This window comes from Mus musculus, chromosome 11 (assembly GCF_000001635.26).
Source record: "Mus musculus strain C57BL/6J chromosome 11, GRCm38.p6 C57BL/6J".
NCBI classification, from domain to species: Eukaryota; Metazoa; Chordata; class Mammalia; order Rodentia; family Muridae; genus Mus; species Mus musculus.
In genome coordinates this window covers 62,431,621-62,457,421 of record NC_000077.6, presented here as the reverse complement: position 1 = coordinate 62,457,421, position 25,801 = coordinate 62,431,621, and the positions used below count along the sequence as shown (strand labels likewise).

Here is a 25,801-nt window from a genome sequence, read left to right as displayed (position 1 = left end):
CCGTTCTCCCGGGGAGGGAGTCGTCTCCCCAACCCTCCGGAAGGAGGAGGAGCCCAAGTCTGAGCCGCCTCAGCGCGGCCGCCCGGCCTGAGGGGGAGGGAGTGGGGTTGAGGCAAGATGGCGGCTAAGGTGGCGAAGCTGCGGCGGCGGCGGCTGGAGTGAGCGCCCAGCTCGCCGCGCTGCCGAGCGAGGGCCGGGCGGAGGGCCGCGCGCCGGGGCCGCGCCCCGGTCGTCCGGCCGTGGGGCGCGCCGGCTCTCACTCCGCCAGCTCCCGGTGAGTAGGCTCGGCGCCTGCAGCCCCGGCCTCCGGGCCCTGCTCGCCCGGGAGCTTCCTCGGGCTCCCAGGGCGCCAGCTTCGGATCAGCCAGGCCAGGGGCGTCGCGGAGGACGCAGGGTTAGGGCCCGTCCAAACCGCAGGTCTTTTCCTCTCCCTCCCCCAGGGGCGAGTCGGGTGCGGTGGGGAGTTCAGGCTAGACGAGTGGAGGCTCCTGGAGTTTGGAGGAAGAATGGCCTTAGGCGGGCGGACATCAGCCCGAGGTATCTGTCCATTTGGGAAGGGGCGTGCGGTGCCACCGCGGGATCAGCGAAGGGGATGCGAGGATGGAGGGCCTCGGGTGGGGCCGGCGCAGGTGACCGTCCTAGGCCCACTCTGAGGGAGAGTTGGTGGCTGTTTGACTAGTATGGAAGGGGTTAAGGAGGGTGACAGCGATGGACAAGTGTGAAGAGCAAACTAGTTCACCTTTCTAACTGGCCCACTTGAGGTATAATGGCGAAGGGTTGGTAGTGGTGCAGCTGCGAAGAGCAGCACCCTCTGCCTTCTGCCGTTTGTTATTGGTGTTTTCTTGTGCCAAGTGGGAGATTGCACCCCCCCCTTTTTTTTTTTTTTTTTTTTTTTGGGAGACAACGACGACCGGAATTTGAGAAAGTACTTGAGAAAGCAACCTTAACGGAAAGGATACTGCGTTCTTAGAATTAGTGTGGACCAAGAATAGTCATGCAAAGAAGTGGATGGTAATAAGTGATGTTTGTGGAAAGTATTTTTGCCTAAGAAATGCCAGGTTGTATCTGCCACAGTGCCTGTTCAACATTGAAGAGTAGCGTTATGGGTAATTTTAATCTTTGAGTCTAGTATATTCACCTGCACCAGATTTGCTTGCTATCCTAATTATATCCTGTTGTATTGAAATGTACATTCCTTGTGTGCACCCTGGTGAGAGAATTGGTGGGAGCCTAAACATGGCTGTATACAAAGAGCAACAGGCCTGGGATGTAAAACTGCCCTACACACAGTCATTCATATGTTCAGGGTATCTTGATTAATACTTGATGATGATTCTCATTCACAAGGATAGTATCTGGTGGATAAATGAAGAGCTGATGTTTTAAATTAATTAATTTTGTTTGCTTGAGACCATTTACGCCTATAGCACTTGCTGGCCTGGAACTCCCTTTGTCACTGCCTATGTGGTAATGCTTGTACCTGCCATACTTTATTTAATTTTTAATAGTTTGGGGAGATGTTTTAATATTTCTCCATGTCCCCCATTTAATATATTAAAATTTAACATACATTTACTGGATGAGACAGTTCATATTTGTCTGGGCTCAAGCTCTGACTTACTTAGATATGTGTAAAAGTTACAGAAGAAATAAAGCTAAGTAACTAGATAAAAATCTTACATTCTCATTCTATTACAGCCCAGAGGTTGAATCAGCTTTAATTTCAGCAGTCCAGAGGCAGAGGCAGGTAGATCTTTGTGATTTCAAGGCCAGGCTGATCTACTGAGTGAGTTCTAGAACAGCCAGGGCTAGACAGAGAAACTTTGTTGTGTCAAAAACCAAAAGAAAAAAAAAAAAAGAAAAAAGAAAAGAAAACTCCAGTGGTTGTTTAGTTTATTTTAATATTTATAGCTTCCAGTTGCTTTGTCTTAAGTGCACCTGTTAATGAAAATCAAACCGTATGTGTGTTCTAATATCTAGAAAGTGATTACTTGCCATACCAAAACACTTCTTATCTTTTAGCAAAAGCTTACTGTATGTTGTAATACTCCTCCTGGGAAACTGTAATACTATGAATTGTAATTCTCTCTGCAATTAACTGGCATTTAGAACATGTTAAACTTTTCTGTGTTTTAGTTTTCTTATCTATAAAATTAGGAAAACTCTTTTCACAGGTTTTGTTCTTGTGAGTCTACTCTGAGTAAGTAGTTATGAAACTGGAATGGGGCTACAGCCCATTTGGTAGAGAGCTTAGGTAGTGTGCACCCAGCCCCAGATTTGATTCCCAACACCACATAAAAGCAGACACATGTCCACTCAGGAGTTGGAGGCAGGAGGATTAGAAGTTCAAGATTGTCTACAGCTATATATTGAGTTTGAGGCCAATCTGGGATATTCATGACCTTCTTTCAAAAAAATTATGAAAATGCTTTAAACAGGTTAAAAGGATTATGCTTCTGTGAGAGTAATGCTTTATCTGCAAATCTCACGGTGCAGTTAGAAGAATAAGTATTCACATTACAACTCATCAGAATATACCTGTTGCTCATGTATTTATATAGCTATGATTCTGTCCTATAAATTTTAAAAAAGATTATATTGCCTGGCATGGTAATCTTAACATTATGTATGTACAGATCTCTGTGAGTTTGAGGCAAGATTGGTCTACATAGTGAGTTTTAGGCCAGAAAAGGTTTAAGCAGTGAGATTGTGTCTCAAGAAAGAGGAAGAAAAAGGAGTATATATATATATATATATATATATTTTTTTTTTTTTTTAAAGATTTATTTTATATATGTGAGTACACTGTCACTGTCTTCAGAACACACCAGAAGAGAGCGTCGGATCCCATTACAGATGGTTGTGAGCCACCATGTGGTTGCTGGGAATTGAATTCAGGATCTCTGGAAGAGCAGTCAGTCAGTCCTCTTAACCACTGAGCCATCCGGTCCAGCTGGTAATATATAATTTTAACTGTGTCTCTTGTATTTTTTTTTTAATTAGGTATTTTCCTCATTTACATTTTCAATGCTATCCCAAAGGTCCCCCATACCCACCCCCCCCACTCCCCTACCCACCCACTCCCCCTTTTTGGCCCTGGCGTTCCCCTGTACTGGGGCATATAAAGTTTGCAAGTCCAATGGGCCTCTCTTTGCAGTGATGGCTTACTAGGCCATCTTTTGGTGTCTCTTGTATTAAAGAAAATAAACTTGGGACTGGATAGATGATTGCATGGTTAAGAGCACTTTTGTTTGCAGGTGATCCAGGCTTGGTTCCCAGCACCTATATGGCAGCTCACTGCTGTCTGTAACCCCACTTCTAGGGATCTGATGTTCTTGTCCTCCAAGGCACACATGTGATGCGCATATATATACACACATGTAGGCAAACAGTTATTACACATAAAATAAAAATGAACAAATACATAGTGAACTCAAAGTGTTGGACTGTCTGCAAGATGAAGAAAAAGAAAATGCAGGAAGTTAACCTCTTTGGATTTAATTGGATTGTAGTTTGTTCTGGACCAGGCAAATTCAGGTCACTCCAGTTTTTATAGCATTGAAGATTTACTCATGCATTTATTTACTCATTTTTGTGACATAATGAATTTTTTGTCATTGTCACTTGTTTTAGAAATCAAAGGCCTTTGTTTAGGCCAGAGATTGATGGAGGTGAATATCATGCTATTACTTTTTAGATCTCTCCTTTCCCCTCCTCTGTTTTATTATTCATTTTTAATTATATCTTTTAATCTATTTTAGTTGTATTTTCATATTTTTATTGGTCCTGGAAATGGTACTGTTCTTATGCATTTAGTTACCCCCATCTTTTTTTTTTTTTTAACTATTTAAAAATACATTTATGCTGGGTGGTGGTGGTGCATGCCTTTAATTCCAGCACTTTGGAGGCAGAGACAAGTGGATCTCTGTGAGTTTGAAGCCAGCCTGGTTTATGAAGGGAGCTAAGGCTACACAGAGAAAATCAAACATTTGTTTGTTTATTGCGAGTGTGTATGTTCCATGGCAGGTCTGGGAAGTGAAGGGCAGCTTTCAGGAGTCGTTTGAGCACCTGGTTGGCAGCCTTGATGCAGGGGTTTTTATCTACTAAGTCATCTTACCATCTCTGTTACTAACTTGAGATGGTCTATGTTGTCCAGGCTGACTGCCTAGAACTGAGCTCAGTCGATTCTTATGTCACAGCTACTTAGCTGAAAGTACAGGTGGGCACTGTAGCGCCTGGCTTCATCTGTTCTTTTGTTCACACATATTTTATTAGACCATGGTGTAAAAGCAAGTAATAAAGGCTGATCAGAAGTGCTCTGAACAGACTTATTTAAAGATCAGAGACGTGTATATTTTCAGTTATTTAGTTGTTGTAGCTAGTATGAAGTACTTTTTATGTTAAATGCTATAAAGGCAAAAATAAGAGCTTTTAGTTTAAATTTTTTTTTTTTTAGTTTTAAATGAATTATAGATACAAGTAACTCCGTAGTCAGAGTAATTGATATTTTGTTCTTGTATTTGAGGATACAAAAAGTAATTTTAATGGTTAAGAGGGGGTTTCTTTCTCTATCAGGCCTCCTTAGGAATGTTGAAAAACTATGAAAACCACTGCAGCATAGCAGCAGCTACGTGGATCACCTGGTTTTATTTTGGTATTTTTGTGGTCTTGTTTATTTTTTTCCTTGAACATTTACCATATTTCTGAGCCATTTTTGCTACCCCAGGAACTCCTGTGGTCAGAAAGTTACTTGGATAACATTCATCTCAACACTTGGGAGGCAGAGGCAGGTGGATTTCTGAGTTCGAGGCCAGCCTGGTCTACAGAGTGAGTTCCAGGACAGCCAGGGCTATATAGAGAAACCCTGTCTCGAAAAACAAAAACCAACCAACCAACCAACCAAACAAACAAAAAACCATAAAGAAAAGAAAGAAGGAAGGAAGGCAGGAAGGAAGGAAGGAAGGAAGGCAAGCAAGCTACTTGTGTAGTCTTCAGATACAACCTGTGTCCTCTACCCACTTGCCTTTGAAAGTCAGAGACATGGCAAGCACACTGATGTGTGCCTGTGTAGTTCTTCAGTTTAATACCTTATTGTTGTTAACTTTTAGCTGTGATCTCAAAAACAAATTAAATTGGTTAAAATAAATTGTTTACAATTTGTAATTTGTAGAATCCTAGAGTGTATAGCCATATATAGATGTAGTTTTGCTTTATATTTGAATATTTTGAGGGTATGAATAGCTGAGAATGAAATGATCTGCCCAAGTTGCTATTGGGCAGGAACAAAAGCCATATTTCTGATATCTAGTATGGTTTTCATTATATATACACCATATTATATATGGAGCAGTTGGGTTTGATGATGGATTTTTACCTAAAATTTGGGCTGACTAGAAAAGGAGTGATTACTTGGATGTTCAGTGTAGGTATTGAATTTAAAATACTTTATTTTTTTTATTTTTTATTTTTTTAAGATTTATTTATTTATTACATGTAAGTACACTGTAGCTGTCTTCAGACACACCAGAAGAGGGAGTCAGATCTCGTTACAGATGGTTGTGAGCCACCATGTGGTTGCTGGGATTTGAACTCTGGACCTTCGGAAGAGCAGTCGGGTGCTCTTACCCACTGAGCCATCTCACCAGCCCTTAAAATACTTTATAACATTACATTTCTGCAATGAATATACAGTTTGAAGAAAATGCTACTGATGTGGTTGTCATGGGGCATTGTTTAGTTTGCCTAAGTTTTTCCTCTATTTTGATGAACATTTTACTTTACTTTTCTAGTTTTTTTGAGACAGAGTTTCAGTGTGTAGCCTTGGCTGTCCTGGGACTCATTCTGTAGACCAGACTGGCCTCAGACTCAACAGAGATTCATCTGCCTCCACCTGCTTCTTCCAGATTGCTAGGATTAAAGGCATACGCCACCTCCGCCCAGCTTGATGAACATTTTAAATAAATAGATTTTTCAAGGTTATTCTGACCTAGTTACATTTAATGAAATTTAAGTATTATAGTGGTGGAAATTTTATTATCAGTAATTTGCTTGTTTCTCTTACTCTGATTTCTAGATATAAGAAACAATTTGTATTTATTTTCAAATTTTAATTTGATTTTATATGTATGGGTGTTTTGCCTACATTTATGTCTGTCTTCCACATGTATTTTGGTGCTCATTGAAGACCAGAAGAGGCCATTGAATCTCCTGAGTTGCTATGTGGGTATTGGGAATTAAACCTGAGTTGTCTGGAAGAGCAGCCAATGCTTTTTACCACAGTGCCATCTCTCCAGCCTACATTTTATTTTAAAAAATGTTTTAAGCAGGGTCTTGCTGACCAGGCTGGCTTCAGTCCTTTTGCCCCAGCTCTCTTCCTGTTGCAGTTGCCCCAGGCCCAGCTCATTTTACAATGAGAAGTCCATTTGTAGTCAGTTTGTTGGCTGTTGTTTCCCACCCACCACACCTCACTGCTGGCAATCTGACGCCAGGCCTAGAGCGTACTACTAAGCTGTATCCTTAGCCCTGTAATAGTAATTTTCAAAATATACTCATGCCATAACATTTATTTTAAAGGAAAAGCTGTATTATTTATTCATTCATATTCTCTACACCTTACTTCCCCGTTTTTGAGACAGGATCTCTCTATGTAGTTCTGGCTGTCCTGGAGTTTCAGTGTAGACCAGGCTGACTCCAAACTCAGAGAGATCCTCCTGCCTCTCCCTCCACTCTCCCTCCAGAGCACTACCATGCCTGGCTGTATTAGTCTGTTTTGTTTTGTTTGTTCCTTTGTTTGTTTTGGTTTTTCGAGACAGGGTTTCTCTGTGTAGCCCTGGCTGTCTTGGAACTCACTCAGTAGACCAGGCTGATCTTGAACTCAGAAATCCGACTGCCTCTGCCTCCCGAGTGCTGGGATTAAAGGCGTGCGCCACCACTACCCGACTATATTAGTCTGTTTTAGTTCATAATTTTTACATAGATAATAGTGAAGCATGGCATATTTGCCTATTTATAACATCTGAGCTATTATATCTACCAACTTTGCTTTTTATTATAAGTTTTTATTGGATGTGGTGGTTCCTGTCTGCAATCCTGTGAAAGCAGAGGCAGGAGGATCCCAGCAAATTGAAGGTAGTTGTTACACAGGTAGGACTAGTTACCAAGACCCATCTCAACCTGCCCCTCCAAAAGAGGTGTATTTTTTCTCCCATTAAACTACCCTCTTTTGTGGATTGTTCTTTTTCCACATTGCTCTCTCAAACCCTACTATATAAACTTTTTTTCAGTGATTTAATGATGTTTCACTTCAACCAGGAGGTCCCCCTCCTATTTCCTTTAAAATATATATTTTTGTTCTGGATATTATTTTTTATTTATTTTTATTTTTTATTTTTTGGTTACTGAGTTTGTTTGTTTTTGAGACAGGGTCTTGCAGGCTTAGCTCTGACTCATTCTGGAGCTCGGGCTCTTTTTGAGAATGTGGTCCTGGGACTGCAGGCATGGACTTCCATGCCTGGCTAGGAGTTGCTGATGGATTCAGAATGTGATACTCAAGTGCATGTCCCTTTGGGTCGCCTTTAAACTGTGAGGCCCTTGTAAGCCTGTATACATTTAAGTTTAATAGAATTGTGTTTCTCTCTACCTCATTCCTGGAGTAGTGGATGTTTGTTGAGTATGTAAAAGAGCCTATGAGCTAGCTTTAGTGTGTTTGATATAGAAGAGGTCTAATACAATACATGGCAATTAGTGTTGAATAGTTTTTGAAAAAAAAAAAAAAAGAAGTGTACTCATGTTATTGAAATAGCAGTGAATTATCAAAGCACTTCTTTCAGAAAAAAAGTCCTGCTCGTTCTTTGGGACTTTTGTGAGGATGGAAAAGTAGACACGGAGATTGGTTTGTCCATGATAGCATTTTAGTTCCAGGTACTATTGGATATAAGAATGTTTTTTTTAACAAGTAAGCAGGGAAGGAAGTTTGGAAGTAATTTCAGTGCTAGAAAAAGTATATGAATTAGAAATTTGGAGTGCTTGGTTTATAGGATGTGTTATAATACAGACATAAATCCTTAAGTACCTTAGTCTGAAACAAAAGGAAAAGTCAAGGCTACCGGACGATTTTGATTTTCTTCTTCTTTTTGTGTACTTGAAACATGGACTGCTTGCCTCTGTGAGAGTGTGTGTGCGTGCGCGCCTGCCTGCCTGCCTGCCTGCCTGCCTGCCTGCCTGCCTGCCTGCCTGTGTTCTGCCTGCCTGCAGGATGACAGTATAGGAATGAAATGGAACCCAGGTCCTTGCTCACAGTAGACAAGTGCTACACCACTGATGTAGCCTCCATTCTAGAATATATTGTGCATTTTTGTTTGTTTGAGACAAGGATTTGCTTTGCTACCCAAGCTGACCTTGAACTTCTGAGTTGAAATAATCCTGTCTTGGCCGCCTGATTAGCTGTGTCTTCAGGCATCTACCATAATGCCAGGTTTGGCTCTTAGGTTTTTATAAGGACATCTTTATGCTTGTGGACTGCCCTTTTCCTTGTGCTTGTTAATCTGTTGAGTTTTTTGCTCATCCACAGTTCAGATTCAGAACAATCTGGTTTTAGGCAGTTTATACTCCTTGGCAATAACATAGATAGCATAATTTTGAACATGTTTGAAATAATTATAATCATCCAAAACACATCATACACATCATACAAAAATAAAAATATTTTAAAGTAATGGAAATTTAAATATCTTTAGATAGGAGTTCAAAGACATGCTTATTATTACTTCAAACATATTTGAGACTTTGATTTGTCTAATTATTTTCTCTTGATGTGTATATTGCATTTTCCTTTACATTGCTTTATGATTTTAGCATTGGTAGGGTTAGTCAATAGTTCCTTATTCTATTTACTTTAGACTTTGTACTGGTCTGTGAATTCTTTGGGTAAACTTTACATTTTGTGGAGTTCAAAAAGAAATCTTGGTGTTGAGAAAAAAGAAAGATAGTTTTGTGGGTAAATGTGCTCAGACCCAAGTCTGAGGCCCCAATTTCAAATCTGTAGTACTTTTAGAAAATGGGAAACTCTAGCAACTGGGGGCAGGGAGACAGGAAGAAGTCAGTTTTCACAAAATTAATCTATGATTTCAGTATTCTCACTCAATATTTAGTATTTACAGTAAAACTTCAGTAAGTTGTTCCCCAACCCATGTGATACAGGCTGGGATTAAAAGCATGTGCCACCACCATGTGGCTCGATCTTTTTTTTTTTTTTTAATAAATGTAAGTACACTGTAGCTGTCTTCAGACACACCAGAAGAGGGCATCTTATTCCATTACAGATGGTTGTGAGCCACTATGTGGTTGCTGGGATTTGAAGTCAGGACCTTCGGAAGAGCAGTCAGTGCTCTTAACCACTGAGCCATCTCACCAGCCCCTTAATAAATGTTTTAAATAAAAAATTATAATTTTTAAATAAATATTTTTTTCTTTTTACTTTTATGTACATTGGTGTTTTGCTTGCCTTTATGCCTGATTGAGGGTATTGGGTCCCCTGGAACTGCAGCTACAGACAGGTGTGTGATGCTGTATTGGTGCTAGGAATTGAGCCTGGGCCCTCTGGAAGAGCCACCAGTGGTTTGATTTTGGGTTTTTTTTGCTTTATTATTATTTTTTTAAATTTCAGAGGACTAGTCAGTTTCACAGTAACTCTTTAATGCTGTTGTTTTGTGAATCTTCTCACTATGAATAAAGGAGCTCCGTTTTGTTTTTTAAATTCATGAATTCTTTTTTTTTTTTTTTTTTTTTTTTCGAGACAGGGTTTCTCTGTGTAGCCTTGGCTGTCCTGGAACTCACTCTGTAGACCAGGCTGGACTTGAACTCAGAAATCCTCCTGCCTCTGCCTCCCGAGTGCTGGGAGTAAAGGCGTGCGCCACCACGCCTGGCTTCATGAATTCTTTTTTGAATGCTTACTGTAAGTCCACCAATTACTTATGTCCTTATGAAAGTTTTTCTTTGAGTGTCATGCTTTCTGGAGTCTAGGGTAATTTAATTTAACTTGATTTTCTGTTTTGCTTCTATTCATCTGTATTTTATTTTATTTTTGTGTGTATATGTGTGTGTGGGAGTGTATGTGTGTGTACCATAATGCATGCAAAAATCCACTGGCGGTCAGAAGAGGTCTGAATTTCCTGGAACTGGAGTTGCAAGTGTTTGCCATTTGGACTCTAGAGCTGAGTGAGCCTTGTTTTTTTGCTAGAGCAATACATATTCTAACTCCCAAGCCATCTCTCCATCCCCACGTGGCGTTTGTTTGTTTGTTTTTGTTTTGAAAGAAATGTTTATTTACTTTGTGTATCTATGCAACTTTTGTGAGATTGTTCTCTCTCTCCATCATGTGAGTCCCAGGTTAAAACTTAGGACATCTGGCTTAGCAAGTACTGGTGAGCCATCTAGCTGGCCCTATTTATCTATCTTCTAAGTAAGACGTTAAGCTGTCATAAAAGGTAAGTCATGTGTGACTTTTTTTTTTTGTTTTTTGTTTTTCTATATAGGGTTTCTCTGTGTAACAATCCAGGCTGATCTGGAACACATTCTGTGAGCCAGACTGACTTTGAATTCACAGAGATACACCTACCTTTGCCTCGTAAGTGCTGGGTTAAAGTCGTGTGCCACTACTGCCTGGTTTAATTTTTTAAAAATTTTTTAACAGTAATGCTTTATATTATAAGAGAAAATTTATTCTAGTATTATACAAATTACAGGATTTGGTTACATGATTTCTAGTTTCTATTCTCTCTGGAAGCCAGACTTCCAGATAATTGACTTTCTTTAAATCATTCCCAGTCTGGAGAGCTTTAGTTTGTTAGTTTGAAATTGGTCCTTCTTAGCCTGCCTAACATTCTTGAGAGGTTAAACTAGAACCTTGGGCCTCTCCATGGGAATCAGTAAAACTTCAATAGTTTGCTGTAATTTTCTAACGTGCCACAGAGGACAGTCTACTTTGCTCTCTCTGTGTGTAGTTTTGTTTTAAAATCAGGTTTTATTATCAGTTAAAAATGGAACTGTAGGGGTTGGAGAGACAGCTCTACAGTTAAGAGTACCTGTTGCTCTTGTAGAGGACTTGGCTTTGATTCCTAGCACTACGTGGTGGATCACAACCATCTGTAGCTCCATTTTCCATGGAATCCAATGCCTTTTTCTGACCTCCACTGGCACCAAACATGCATGTGCTCACACATATATGCAGAGAAAACACTCAGACACATAAAATCGAACAATCTAAAGAATAAAAATAGAATTGTATTCACATTGGTGAAATGTGGTCTTCCTTCTAATTGGTAGATTCGTTCTTGCTTCTCTAAAGAGTCATCTGAAGACTTGCCACAGAGAAGTATATTTTTAGATATTTTTCCAAGATAGCGTAGGCCACCTTGAAAACCTGTCCAAGTACATTTTGGTTATGCAAAGACTATAGGCTAAAAGCCAGGAGTTCCTGGTGAGAGGAGGATTAGCCTTTTATTTTTGGCAGATTGTATTTGAAATTTTGTTGTTTCAGGGTGTGTGTGTGTTATAAGAAGGTTCAAACAGGTATCTGGTATCTAAGTAAAATTTCATTTTGCCATTTTTTTGTTTTTGAGACAGGGTCTCACTACGTAGTCCTGGCTGTCTTGGAACTCATTGTGTAGACCAGGCTGGCCTCAACTCATAGAGATCTACCTAGCTCTGCCTCCCTCGTACTGGGATTAAAGGTGTGTGCCACCACTGCCCGGCTCCTCTTGCCATATTTTATCTTTTGGTTGTGTAGTGTAAGAGTCTGGTTTTATCTGTCTGTGATCCAGAGGTATGCTTGTCTCATAACAGTGTTAACATTATTTTCAGCCTAAAGCATAATATGTATCGAAATTTATATGTGAGGCAGTTGCTTATAAAATCCTCGTTTCTTTTTAACTTTTAATTTTGGAGAGACAGGGTCTCATGTAGCTCTTACTGGCCTCTGAGGTACTGAGACAGTAAAGGTGGCCTTGAACTTCTTCTGTTCTGTTCATTCCGCCTCCACCTTTTGAGTGCTGGGACTACAAGGGTGTACTTTGATATTTGGCTTGACGAAGTTTCTTTTCTTTTTTTTTTTTTTTTTTTTTTCGAGACAGGGTTCCTCTGTGTAGCCCTGGCTGTCCTGGAACTCACTCTGTAGCCTAGGCTGGCCTCGAACTCAGAAATCCGCCTGCCTCTGCCTCCCGAGTGCTGAGAGTAAAGGCGTGCGCCACTATGCCTGGCTCTTGATGAAGTTTCTTAAAGAGTTCACAGAGCTTTTACATTTCATGAGTTGAGGGTACTAACCCTGAGTTACTGGGCTTTGTTCCCAAGAACTGAATTTACAGCTCATGGGATGCTTAGTAGGTAAAGGCACTTGCCACTAGGCCTGACCACCTGAGTTCAATCCCCAGAGCCCAAGTGGTGGAAGGAGAGAACCAATCCTACAAGTTGTCCTCTGCCACCCTCCCCCATGCATACACACTAAGTAAGTAAATGTAAAAGTAATTTTAAAAAGAACTGAATTTATAGTTTGACATTGGCATTGAAAATGCCATCCTTCCTTTCAGCTCTAGCTTTAAATTAGGTTGTTTTTATTTTAGTTGATTTTAAACCACAGGGTATTCTGTAGAGGTATCTCGATGCCCCAGGGCCAGAGTGAGTAGCAGAGGGAAAACCAGATGGTAGAAGACCTGAAAAGAGAGGTTCTAGGTTGGCACATTGTTACTGAATCAGAGGTTTTCCTTTGTGTCTTTGGCTTGTATATAAGATGTTTGAAAGAGTGCACTAGATAGGAAACAGAAGGTCTGACCTTGCTGTTTGTGTTATGGATGAGTTGAGGGTGGAGGTCATATAAAATCTCCAGGCTGAAGTTAAATGAGATTGGAATGGACCGTAACCCACAAATTTGTATGTCATTAAGAGCTAGTCCAGTGATTTTGTGATTTGTTACTTACTGGCTCTACTTTTTTTTTTTAAAGATAGATTTATTTATTTATTTATTTATTTATTAATTATATGTGAGCACACTGTAAGCTGTCTTCAGACACTCCAGAAGAGGGTGTCATTACGGATGGTTGTGAGTTACTTACTGGCTCTACTTTTTTTTTTTTAAAGATTTATTTATTTATTATATGTGAGCACACTGCTGTAAGCTGTCTTGGTTGCTGGAACTTGAACTCAGAACCTTCAGAAGAGGAGAGCTATCTCTCCAGCCCTACTTACTGGCTCTTATGTTGGAATAGTTTATTTTATTTATGAGATTTCAAAGTCAAACTTAACTAAAATTATTCCTTAAAACCTAGGACATTCTGTGTATTACTGATAAAAGAGGGAAACAGATAAATCACTCACCTTATAGTAATATTGAATGCAGGTGACAGGTGGTGAACATTAGACTGCAAACTAAAGCAACGAAACCAAACCCTTTACCTTATACCACATGGAGTCCTCTCATCTCCTGTCTTTGTTCTTAGTTGTTTGTTCATAGCTCAGGCTGGCCTTGAACTCCTAACCCTCATCCTCCGTAAACCTTCACAAAATATTCACGAACATTCATATATGAGAGACAGGGTTTCTCTGTGTAGCCCTCTGCTGTCCTGGAACTCACTTTGTAGACCAGGTTGGCCTTGAACTCAGAAATCCGCCTGCCTCTGCCTCCCAACTTCTGGGATTAATGACTTGCGCCACCACCGCCCGGCTAATTACTATTTTTTAAAGATTATTGCATATGAGTACACTGTTGCTGTCTTCAGACACACCAGAAGAGGGCATCTTATTCCATTACAGATGGTTGTGAGCCACCATGTGGTTGCTGGGAATTGAACTCAGGACCTCTGGAAGAGCAGTCAGTGCTCTTAACCAGTGAGCCATCTCTCCAGCCCCTATATATTTAATCTTAATATATGTAAATAATCCTGCCCCCCAAATTAGTATATGTATACTTATATATGCATGTATCAAGTCTTATATGTTTTTATGTTATTCAAGTAGGATTTCTGTATCTACATGTATCTCTTTTCACCATTTATAAAATATTTTAGTCATGTTTGTAAAGTATTCCTATCTTTTTATTTGCTTGTTTTGTATTTTGAGACCAGGAACTTGTTCTGTAGACTAGACTGGTCTCAAATTCACAGAGATCTGCCTGCCTCTGCCTCCTGAGTTTTGTGATTTATGGTGTGGCTGCTGCTGCCGCCACCACCACTGCCACCACCCCCTTGTTAGTATTCCTATCTTCATTATACCTAAACCTATAATTATGCTCTAGGATGGAATATCCAGTAGTAGAAACATAAAGACACCTCATTTCTCTTTAGTCAGTCTATGAATTCAATATTTAGATTCTTTTAGACAGTCTTGATAATTATTGCTCAGGCTGGCCTTGAAATTGTTTTATATCCTAGACAGACCTGGCCTCTCTTGCCTCTCAGCCTCCTGAGGATCTGGGATTATAAACCTGTGCTACAAGGCCTGGCTTTATCCAGAGATTGTGTTGGGCTTTTGGGCTACTTTATTGGTTCTTCTATCTACCATCCTTCCAAACCTCATTCCACTCTAATCCCTTCCAAACCCCCCCCCCCCCCCAACACTAGGTAGGAGAGAAGTAAGGTTAGAGGGGGCATAAACCTCTTTAGACTACTTCCTGCTGATTAGGGACATAGGGTTTGGCAAATCCAGTCTCTGTCGTCAGGATATCTCCAACCATCAATCCAGCAATCTAGGAGGAGGAGCAGTTGCCTCAGGCCTCTCGGGTCTCTGGCATTTAATACCCTCTCAACAGTCCCCAGATTTTCAAACCAACTATCTTCAGCTGGCAAAAATCACACCTCTCCTTAGAGCATAAGACAGTCATAGTTACCGGTTGTGGACAATCTGAAGCAGCCTCATAGTCCATGACTGGGATTAAAACAAAAACATCCACATAACAAAACTGAGTTTTTAAAGAAACAAAAATTTTCACTACAATTTTTATTACACCTGAAAAGATTACTTTAGTTCTTGAGTGAAAGACATGATTTGTTGTTAAATGCAAAAGGCAAAGGCTTTAAAAGAGAAGCAGCTACAAAGCACAGTGAAGGGAACTGTGCTCTTTCAGACATAAAAATGTCACCACACTGCCCTACTTCAAAGTGTCAGGCTAGTGAAGAGGCTTTAGGCTGGGCACTCGAGTTTGACCTCTGAAACCCATGAAATGAGAAGGAGAGAACTGACTCCACAGTTATTTTCTGACAACCACCACCTTACTGTGTTGTGTGTACACATGTGTGTACAAATAATAATAAAAAGTTTAATTCTAAAAAATACGACATAAAAGACCAAATTAATTAGTGAGCAGTATTATCATACTTGGTAATAGAAATGACTTTCCTTTATGTATTGTTTCAATCTCAAAAACGTACTGAGAGGGGCTGGATATATTGCTTAGGAGTCAAGAATACTTGGTGCTCTTGTAGAGGATCTAGGTATAGTTTCTAGTACCCACGTGGTGGCTCACAGCTATGTATAACCCCAGTTCCAGGGAATTCAATACTCCATTCTGACCTTCTCTTGCATGTTCTGCACATACTTACATTCAGGTTAAATAAATCAAAGAAATAAGTAAATGAAATAAAATTAATAAAATGGTCATAGAGCAGTATAACCAATAGTTGTCTATATATTGTTGGTGTTTAAGAAAACTTTACTTGCTTTGGCTTTAAAACCTTTTTTAAACATTTTGTGTGTGTGTGTGTATGTGCTGTAGTGTACCTGTGGTGTGTATGTGCTATAGTGTACGTGGTAGGAAGACGAAGCCAGTTCTTTCCTTCTATCGTGTGGGTTCTGGGATAGAACATAGCTTGCCATGGTTGGCCACAGATGCTGTTATCTGCTGAGCCATCTTGCCAGCTCCTCTGTTTTGAAAAAAAATAGTGTTATAGATTGTTATCCTTCTTGAGATGTTATTATCCCTGAGTAGGTTCTTTTTACATTATATGTGTATTATAAGTTATACGTATTTTGTTTGTAATATATGCTAATATTTGGTGAAATGTCAACATTTTTGAGTTCTGTCTGTTTTAAAACGTATAGCTGTAGCTCTTGTAACTCCTGTACAGCTCTTTTTTTTTTTTTTTTTTTTTTGGTTTTTCGAGACAGGGTTTTTTCTCTGTGTAGCCCTGGCTGTCCTGGAAATCACTCTGTAGACCAGGCTGGCCTAGAAATCAGAAATCCACCTGCCTCTGCCTCCCAAGTGCTGGGATCAAAGGCGTGCCCCACCGCCGCCTGGCCACAGTTCTTTGTTATATAAATGTACTATGGTCTATGAACTTTGAGTTGAGAGTTTCTGTAATTTGTCTTATTGTGGTGCTGTAGTAAACGCCTTTTGAATGTCAACATGTGATATTCCAGGATCTCCAGGATATTTACTTAATTATTAAAGAGTAACAAGGATGTCATTTTTTTCACCAAGTGGATAAATTTGGACAATTAACTGTCAAGAAAGAAAACAAGGGGGAGGGGGCAGGAGAGAAGCCCAGAGAGCCCAGAGAATGAATGGAAATACGCAGCTGCGGGGTGGGGGGCCGTGGAGGGCGGAGGGAACTAACTTTTAGAAAGTCCCAGAGACCTGGGATGTGAGAGACTCCCAGGACTCAGTGGGGATGACTGAAATGCTCAACAGTGGGGAGAGGGAACTCAAGAGTCTACCTTTAGTAGATAGACATGGCTTCCAGTGGGGAGATGGGGCCACCCACCCATCTTCAGAAGTTTTGACCTAGAATTGTTCCTGTCTAAAGAAAATTCGGGACAGTAATGGAGCAGAGACTGAAGGAAAGGCCATCCAGTGACTGGCCTACCTTGGGATCCATCCCATGCACAGGCACCAAACTCCGAAACTATTACTGATGCCATGTTGTACTTGTAGACAGGAGCCTAGCATGGCTGTCCTCTGAGAGGTTCTACCAGCAGCTGACTGAGACAGATGCAGATGCTCACAGCCAACCACTGCACTGAGGTTGGGGACCCTATGGAAGAGTTAGGGGAAGGGGATTGCAATCCCATAGGAAGAACAACAGTGTCAACTAACCTGGACCCCTGGGAGCTCCCAGAGACTAAGCCACCAACCAAAGAGCATACATGGGCTGGTCCGTGGCCTTCACATATGAAGCAGAGGACTGCCTTGTCAGGGAAAGGGAAAGGATGAACCTAATCCTGTAGAGACTTGATGCCCCAGGGAAGGGGGTTGCTGGGGGAGGAGAAGGGAAGGATGTGAGGAGGGGTGAGTAGGTGGGTAGCGTCGCATCCTCTCAGAGACAAAGGGGAGGGTGAATGGAGTGGGAGGGGTACAGGGAAGGGGGGCAACATTTGAAATGTAAATAAATAAAGTAATAAAATAATAATAAGAAAGAAAGAAAAACAGTTATGCTCTTTTTGTACCAGAAAACCTGTGAGTGTTTAAGAAGATAGATGTTAGCTGGGCGTGGTGGCGCACGCCTTTACTCCCAGCACTTGGGAGGCAGAGGCAGGCGAATTTCTGAGTTCGAGGCCAGTCTAGTCTACAGAGTGAGTTTCAGGACAGCCAGGGCTACACAGAGAAACCCTGTCTCGAAAAAAACAAACAAAAAAACCCCTTGAAGTCTAATATTTTTTAAATGTAGGAATGGAGAAAATCTTTAAAAACTTGTAACAGGCATTCCAGAACACAAAGATGCCACATAAAGATGGATGTAATTAATATTTAGTATATATGTGTGTGTGTATATGAGAAAGGGCTCTTAACTTTCAGACAACCTACCAAACCCACTTGGTCACTCTTTTCTCCTGGCCTCAGTTCTGTACCACCCTCTCTCTGTCTCCTTCAGTCTCTTTGACTTTGGTAGGTTTGCTTTGTGTAATTCCATCATGCATACTGGAGCTGTTTCAGAAACTAGGACATGGGACATACTAGCTGAGACTGGCTTTCTAAGATCACCCTGCTCATCCTGCTCACCTGTTTACTATCTTATATACATGCTTTATTATAAATATAATACTATTTTTCACTCTCCGGTGATTGTTCTTTATTGTCTTGTGTCCTCTCACAGTAAGGAAGCATGCCTTGGTCATTCTGTGCCAGCTGTTAGAACAGTATAGGTTTATAGAAGTGTGTAGGAAACAAGGTATTTTACCTTTTCTCTTAAATATTTATTATGGAGACATTAAAATGTAGAATGTTAAAATAGAAATAGTATACACAAATCACATATAAGAGTGTGAGTGTATTTAATGCTATTTTATAGTTTCATATGTTTTACATGGTTAGGAAACAATACCCTCTACTCCATACCATTGTTATTGTATCATCAGTTGATAGACATGGCATTTGGGTTGTTACCAAGATTTTAGTAAAAATCTACTTAGCCTGAATTCATTAAAGGAGGGCTTTTAAATAAGGACAAGGAAAGGCCAGTGCTGTGCATGGGCACTGCCCCTGGAAAGACAAGACAAAAGTCAGAGCTGTTCCTGCACTGTCCTAGGGGCTACAGTGTCTTCTGTGTATCTACCGTAGTCTGTGTAGAGTAAAAGATACATTGTTTCAAACTTTATACTGCATTTTTAAGTATATTTGGTGTTTGATCTACATATATATCTGTGTGAGAGAGTCTGATCCACTGGAACTTGAGGTATAGACAGTTGTGAGCTGCTATGTGGTGCTGGGAATTGAACCCCCATCTTCTGCAAGAGCAGTCAATGTTCTTAACTACAGAGCCGTATCTCCAGCTTTCCTTATCAAACATTAATAACCTCTTTCAAGTAAATATTTGAGGAGCTTTGCCTGGAAATTGTGGTTTTGTTTGTATAGCTGCAGTTATAATTTATTAGAAGGACATTTCACGTTTTTAGTACTTAAGAATTCTCTTTTTCTGTTCTATGTAGGTTGCTTCCTAGAAACATGGTTGTTTGTTGGACTTGATCTCACAGCCCAGTGAGGACGTCTTTACTGATAATGTCAAGTTCAGGTTACCCTCCCAACCAAGGAGCTTTCAGCACAGAGCAAAGTCGTTATCCTTCACATTCTGTCCAGTATACCTTTCCCAGTACCCGACACCAGCAGGTAAGGCATAAATAATGGCTGTCAAGATGTGTGTGTGTGTGTGTGTGTGTTGTGTTTTTACCTTTCCCATGTATTAGATTTATTGACTAGTAACAGAATGTGTTTGTTACTTTTTTTTTTTAATGGCAAAAACCATTCATAGCTGGGCATCGTGGAACATTCCTATAATTCTAGCATTTGAGGATCAGAGGCTGGAAGTTGGGAGTTCAAGGCCCCATTTGGTTGTGTAGTAAATTTGAACCCAGCCAGGGATAAATGAGACTCCATCTAAAAATATACATATGTGCATATTTAATATATACCTGTCTCCAGATATTGTATGTTAATATACACACACAGACACAGGCACAGAGCCGTCTATCTATTTATCAATGAGGATCCAAAGTTAGAGAATTAGTTATCTGTCTTCTAACTGTGGTTTTCTGCTACATTTCAGATAGTGAATGTTGCTCTTAAGTTTTCTTTTTACATTTACTTATTTTGTGTGTGCAGATGCTCTAGCAGACATGTAGAGGTCTGAGAACTTGCTAACATATAGGTTCCAGGGATTGATCTCAGATTGTCAGGCTTGGCTATAAGTGCCATCATCTGCTGAGCCATCTCACTAGCCCCATCTCTCTGATTTCAATTGTTAGAATTATTTATAAGTAAGAGTAAGTTGTCTGCAGTTTCTAGGCTAACAACCATATTTGTATTCCATGTTCTGGTTGAATTTGAAGTTGGCTAGATAATTTAGCCTATCCTTAGTTTTAGAATAAACGTCTCTACTTCAGTGATAGATTTGATGGTAGGAATGTGAAAAATGTCTTTTTCTTTTTTTTTTTAAGATTTATTTATTATGTATACAGCATTCTGCCTATATGCATGCTTGTAGGCCAGAAGAGGGCATCAGATCTCGTTATAAATGGTTATGAGCTACCATGTGGTTGCTAGGGATTGAACCCAGAACCTCAGGAAGAGCACCCAGTGTTCTTAACCTCTGAACCATCTCTCCAGCCCGAAAAAATTTCTATAAGTAACAACCTTTTGAAAAATGAAATCCTAAGTGAAACTGCCAGCTTGATGGACAAAGGCTAGCAATGTAAAAGATTTAAAGAAAAATAGAAAAGGAATGTTGGGTACAGTGGTACCTTGTAACCCTAGACCTCAGCAAATGAAAGCAGGTAGGTGTATTTCAGGTTCAAGGCCACTCTGGACTACATAGACAGATTCTGTCTGAAAAATAAACAAAACAAGGAAAGGAAGAACTCTGTCTTAGTTAGGGCTTCTGTTGCTGAGAGAAAACACCATGACCATAAGCAGCTTGTGGGAAGAAAGGGTTTTTGTTGCTTGTCTTTTTGTCTGTTTTGCCTAATTTTTCAAGACAAAGTTTCTCTGTGTAGCTTTGGCTGTCTTAGAGCTCACTATGTAGACCAGGCTGGCCTCAGACTCACAGAGATCTATTGCCTCTGCCTATGAGTGCTGCGACTAAAGGTGTGTGCCACCCCTGCCCTGATGAGGTTATCATATCTTCTGTTTTATTTGTTTACTATTACTCTGATGTGTTCATGTATGATGCATGTGTGTGAGTGCTAAAGCACATGTGCCATGCGTGGCGTGAGCATGGAAACTGAGGACAGCATTGAGGAGCCCCCACCTAGGTTCTGAGGACTGAAATAAGGGAGTCAGGATTGCTGGGCCAGGGCTTTGCTGATTGACTCAGTCTTTCCATTGTTCTCTTCTTACTTTCATTTAATCCTTTACATCTTTCTTGAACTTAAGCTTTTAAATTATCTTCTTTCAATTTTTACTTTTTTAAATTTGTGAGGTATCTTAAGCAGTTTGTAAGTTCTGAATTTCTATTATCTGCTTATAGAGAAGGCTCTTCCTAGTTGAGCCTTAGTTTAGTTTTGTCTGTTTATGACTCTCAGAACTTCTTCTGTATGTAGAGTTCACATAACATAAAACTTAATATTCTGAAGCTTGTGTTATATGTGCGCCAAGAACATTTTTTTTGTTTTTGTTTTGTTTGTTTGTTTGTTTTGGTTTTTTGAGACAGGGTTTCTCTGTATAGCCCTGGCTGTCCTGGAACTCACTCTGTAGACCAGGCTGGCCTTGAACTCAGAAATCCGCCTGCCTCTGCCTCCCAAGTGCTGGGATTAAAGGCATGCGCCACCACGCCCGGCGCCCAGAACATTTTTATCACCTGCAATGAAACACCATTTTTAAAGTATCTAATGACTTACTTTTCTGTTTCAAGGAATCTGTATCTTGTATTTCATGTAAATGGAATAATACTAATAATATTTAGGTTTTTTGTTTTTTCAAGACAGGGTTTTTCTGTGTAACCCTGGCTGTCCTGGAACTCACTCTGTAGACCAGGCTGGCCTCGAACTCAGAAATCCGCCTGCCTCTGCCTCCCGAGTGCTGGGATTAAAGGCGTGTGCCATCATGCCCATCAATATTTAGTTTTTTTAATCTATATTAGTCAGTGTAACATCTATTTCTAGTATGCTCGATGCTTTATTCTTTTTTATATTATTGCATAATATTGTATAGGTGTAACATTTTGTTCATTCATTGATAGACAGTTTTCTTTCTTTTTTTTTTTTTTTTTTAAAGATTTATTTATTTTATGTAGATGGTACACCGTTGCTGTCTTCAGACATACCAGAAGAGGGCATCTGGTCCCATTACAGATGGTTGTGAGCCACCATGTGGTTTCTGGGAATTGAACTCAGGATCTCTGGAAGAGCAGTCAGTGCTCTTAACTGCTGAACCACCTCTCCAGCCCCAGTTGTTTTCTTTTTTTCTTCAGTGGCTATTATAAATAATATGTGAAAATTTATATTTAGACTTTTATTTATAGTTACCTGTTTTTTATTCCTTTCAATATATACCTTGGTATATTCTGTGTTTTTAGTAACTGTGTTTAAATACTTGCTTATGATTGCGTTAGCATTATTTTTAAGGATGTAATTTATTATTTATCATGTATCTCTGTGTGTCTGTGCATGTGAGTACAGTACCTGCAGAGAGCCAGAGGCATCAGATCCCCTGGGAGCTGGAGTAACTGGCGCTTCTGAGCAGCCCAACATGGGTACAGATCCTCTATGCATCTCTAGGTTCTTAACTGCTGGCCCATCTCTCCAGCCCAATATATCTGATTTGAAACCAATCTCTTATTGTTCCCTCCATCCACCAATATTTAAAAAGCAGAAAAAGAAGCAAAAAAAACATCACTAGATAAACACTCTTTTTTTTTTTTTGTTTTTTGTTTTTTTTTTTTGTTTTTTTTTTGGTTTTTTTTTTTTTATTTTAGAGACAGGGTTTCTCTGTATAGCCTGGCTGTCCTGGAACTCACTTTGTAGACCAGGCTGGCCTCGAACTCAGAAATCTGCCTGCCTCTGCCTCCCAAGTGTTAGGATTAAAGGCGTGCGCCACCACGCCTGGCTAGATAAACACTCTTTTTTGGCCTCTTTGGGCACCAGGCACACCTGGTACACAAATATACATGTAAACAGAATACCCATACACATTTAAAAAACAAAAACAAAACCTTTTTAGTTGTGATGGAAGAAACTAAGTTGATTTTTATGGATTTCAGCTTTTTCATTTGTAAATAAACATGGATCTAAAGAGATAACTTATGTTTCTGCTAGCTAATTTGTTTTGAACTTACTGCTGGAATGCTTTTTTCCCTTTTCTTCCTTCCTACCTACCCTTTTTACTTTTAAAAAGAGATAAGATCAAAGTCTAGGTCTAGTTATGTAGACTTGCCTGGCCTGGAATTCCTATGTAGACCTGGCTGGTCTTGAAGTTAGAGATCTTCCTGCATCTATATCCCGATTGTTGGGATTAAAAGTTTGAGCTATCATACCAAGTTTTGTTTTGTTTTGTCTTGTCTTGTCTTGTCTTGTCTTGTCTTGTCTTGTCTTGTCTTCTCTTCTCTTCTCTTCTCTTCTCTTCTCTTTCTTTATGTGTGTGTATAGAGAGAGAGGGAAAGAGAGAGAGAGAGACTTATTTGAGTAATATAGATCAGGAGTTACCTTAATATATTACTATATAAATCAGTAAATTAGGAATTGAAATTTTATATTGAATTATTTTTTAACAATAACAATTAAAATGGTGAACCATCGAGGTGGCCGTAAACTTGAGTTTAACATCCAGAACCCACATAGTAAAAGGAGGGAATCAACTCTCACCGGTTGTCTTCAGATCTCTACTAAATGCTGTGGCATGTGTACAGCCTACACTTACCTCCACAATAAATTAAATTAATGTAAAACAGTTTAAATAAGGGGTTAGAGAGATGGCTCAGTGGTTAAGTGTGCTTGCTGCTCTTCCAGAGGACTGAAGTTGTGTTTTTTGGACTCCTGTCTATAATTCCAGCTCCAGAGCTTCTAACACCTTCTTTTGGACTCTGAAGGCATCTACTGCATGTGTGCATACATAAACAGAGACTCACATATACATAAAGGAACAAAATCTCACTAGATAGAAATTATTAAAATGATGAAAAATTGTCTCAGTAAAGGGTTGAAATTGTCATTGCTATTTGTTTTCATACTAACTGGTTCTTAATTACTTGGTTTAACTTCATAATGCTGTTCTTATTTGTGGTTAATAGTTAACTGACAATTATTTTAATACCAGGAATTTGCAGTTCCTGACTACCGCTCTTCTCATATTGAAGTTAGCCAGGCATCACAGCTTTTACAGCAGCAGCAGCAGCAGCAGCAGCTTCGAAGACGACCTTCCTTGCTTTCAGAATTTCACCCGGGTTCTGACAGGTAATGGAATTTCTTTTATTTTTCTGCTTAGGATTAATTGAATTATATAATTTATTTATATTTTTAATTTTTAAAAAAGGTTTATTTATTTATAATATGTGAGTACACTGTAGCTGTCTTCAGACATTCCAGTAGAAGGCATCAGATCTCATTACAGATGGTTGTGAGCCACCATATGGTTGCTGGGATTTGAACTTAGGACCTTCGGAAGAGCAGTCAGTGCCCTTAACAGCTGAGCCATCTCTTCAGCCATATATTTTCAGTTTTTTTTTTTTTTTTTTAACTAAGAAAGCTACATCTGTCATTTCAGTTGTGTTTTGAGCTCTTACGGGTTTTCTTTGAACTCTCGATCCTCCTTTTCAATCTCCCATGTGCTGGTGGATTACAGGACTTGGCTGCAACATCTGGCTCACATCTGTTTTTTTGTTTTTGTTTTTTGTTGTTGTTCCATTAAAATTCTATGGTTAAGTTTTTAATGAAAATGTGTTTGTTTTACTTTGTTTGTATATTGGGGGCATGTATCATAATGGTTCATATTTGTAAGTCAGAAGCCAACCTGGCGACAAGGGTCAGTTTTCTTTGATGTTATGGATTTTAGGGAATCAACTAAGGTTGTTAGACTTGGTGGCAGTCACCTTAATCTGTTCTGCCATGCCTCTAGCCCCATTTTTTGTTTGTTTTGAGGTAGGCTCTCAATTGTAGTTTTGGCTGGCCTGGAACTTGCTATGTAGAGCAGGCTGGGTCACAATTTCACAGAGATCTGCTTGCCTGTATCCTCAGAGTGCCACCATGGCTAGTCCCTTAGTAAAGTCTGTTCTTTCACAATTTCATATGTGCACACTGTGTATTCTGGTCACTCGCGCCTCTTTACTATTTCTCTTCCATTTCTATAGGACCCTCTCCTTCTTGCAAACCACTTTCCTCTATATTTACTACTTTGGTTTGGTTTTGTCTTTGAAAATTTTACTAGTGCCATCTGTGTGACTAACTTACCAGAGCCTGGTTGGTTCAATGGTGGTGGGTATGCAACTAGATACTATGCCTCCCCCTCTCCCAGACTCTGATGGTTGCCTTTAGACCAGCAGTATATAGTAGACAACCATGAGTCATTGCCCCTCCTGTAGCTTAGAGGAGGACCCATCTGTGGACCCAGAGCCCCGTGTAAAGCGTTGCTGTGAGTTATGGTTGCCATGACCTTGTCATACTTGGAAGAGGGTATTTTGTAACCCCCTTTCCTATCCTTTGGCTATTGCATTCTTATAATTTTCTCTTCTATATGGTTCTCCAAGCCTTAAGAGGGTGGTGTTAATGTCTTGCCTTTATCCTCACATTTTGTGTAGTTGTGGGTCTACGTGTTGTCTTATTCTCAGTAAAGATTCTCTGTTTAAGCCTTTGTCTATAGGTATAGACATAGATACTTAGAAGATGTTTTGGTGCTGTATCAGTTCAGCCAACTAGCCACCTTAAGTTCTCCTGAAGGGTCTAAGACCTCTTCAGTCATGGGTTTGAACTAAATCGACAGTATTAGGTATGGGATTCCTCTTGTGAGCAAATGCTAAATCCAGTTAGGGAGCCCTTGGTGATGAGGCCAGGTTCAGTGGTGTAGGTGTTGAGTGCTGAGGGAGCTAGGAGATTAAGGACGTACAGAGTAGCTGACAAGTGCTGTGGAGTTTATTATAGGAGAAAGCATGCACCCCTGGTCCTTAGGGCATTTTTATAGAGAATCACACAAAAGTGGATTCTTTCCAGAATTGGTTACATAATGAGTTGTGTAATCATCACCTTTTTGCTTACTCATGGTTCTTTGGATATACTATAGTAGTGGGCATTAACTAAGTCATTCCTGATGCCCACACCAGTGCCACGTTACCTAAACACCTGTCTGGCTCTTATGGCTTTTATTCTCTTAGTTATTTTCCCTTTAACAGTCTGAAACCATTTC

General features: G+C 39.9%; 1 protein-coding gene across 53 annotated transcripts in view; it reads left to right on the top strand.

Moving 5' to 3' along the window:
* Nucleotides 1-7: 7 nt before the first annotated feature.
* The window catches only part of Ncor1 (nuclear receptor co-repressor 1), a 141,752-nt gene continuing 115,958 nt past the window's right edge, over nucleotides 8-25,801 (top strand). For 50 of the 53 annotated variants that reach the window (XM_006532628.4, XM_017314369.2, XM_017314389.2 and 47 more), the window contains exons 1-3: nucleotides 8-274; nucleotides 18,907-19,084; nucleotides 23,723-23,859. In XM_006532628.4, coding sequence (XP_006532691.1) covers nucleotides 18,977-19,084; nucleotides 23,723-23,859 — 245 coding nt within the window. In that variant the 5' untranslated portion in view covers nucleotides 8-274; nucleotides 18,907-18,976. Of the gene's footprint in view, nucleotides 275-18,906; nucleotides 19,085-23,722; nucleotides 23,860-25,801 lie in introns of those variants that run through there. The other 3 variants (NM_001252313.1, NM_011308.3, NM_177229.3) reach the window with 2 other exon arrangements.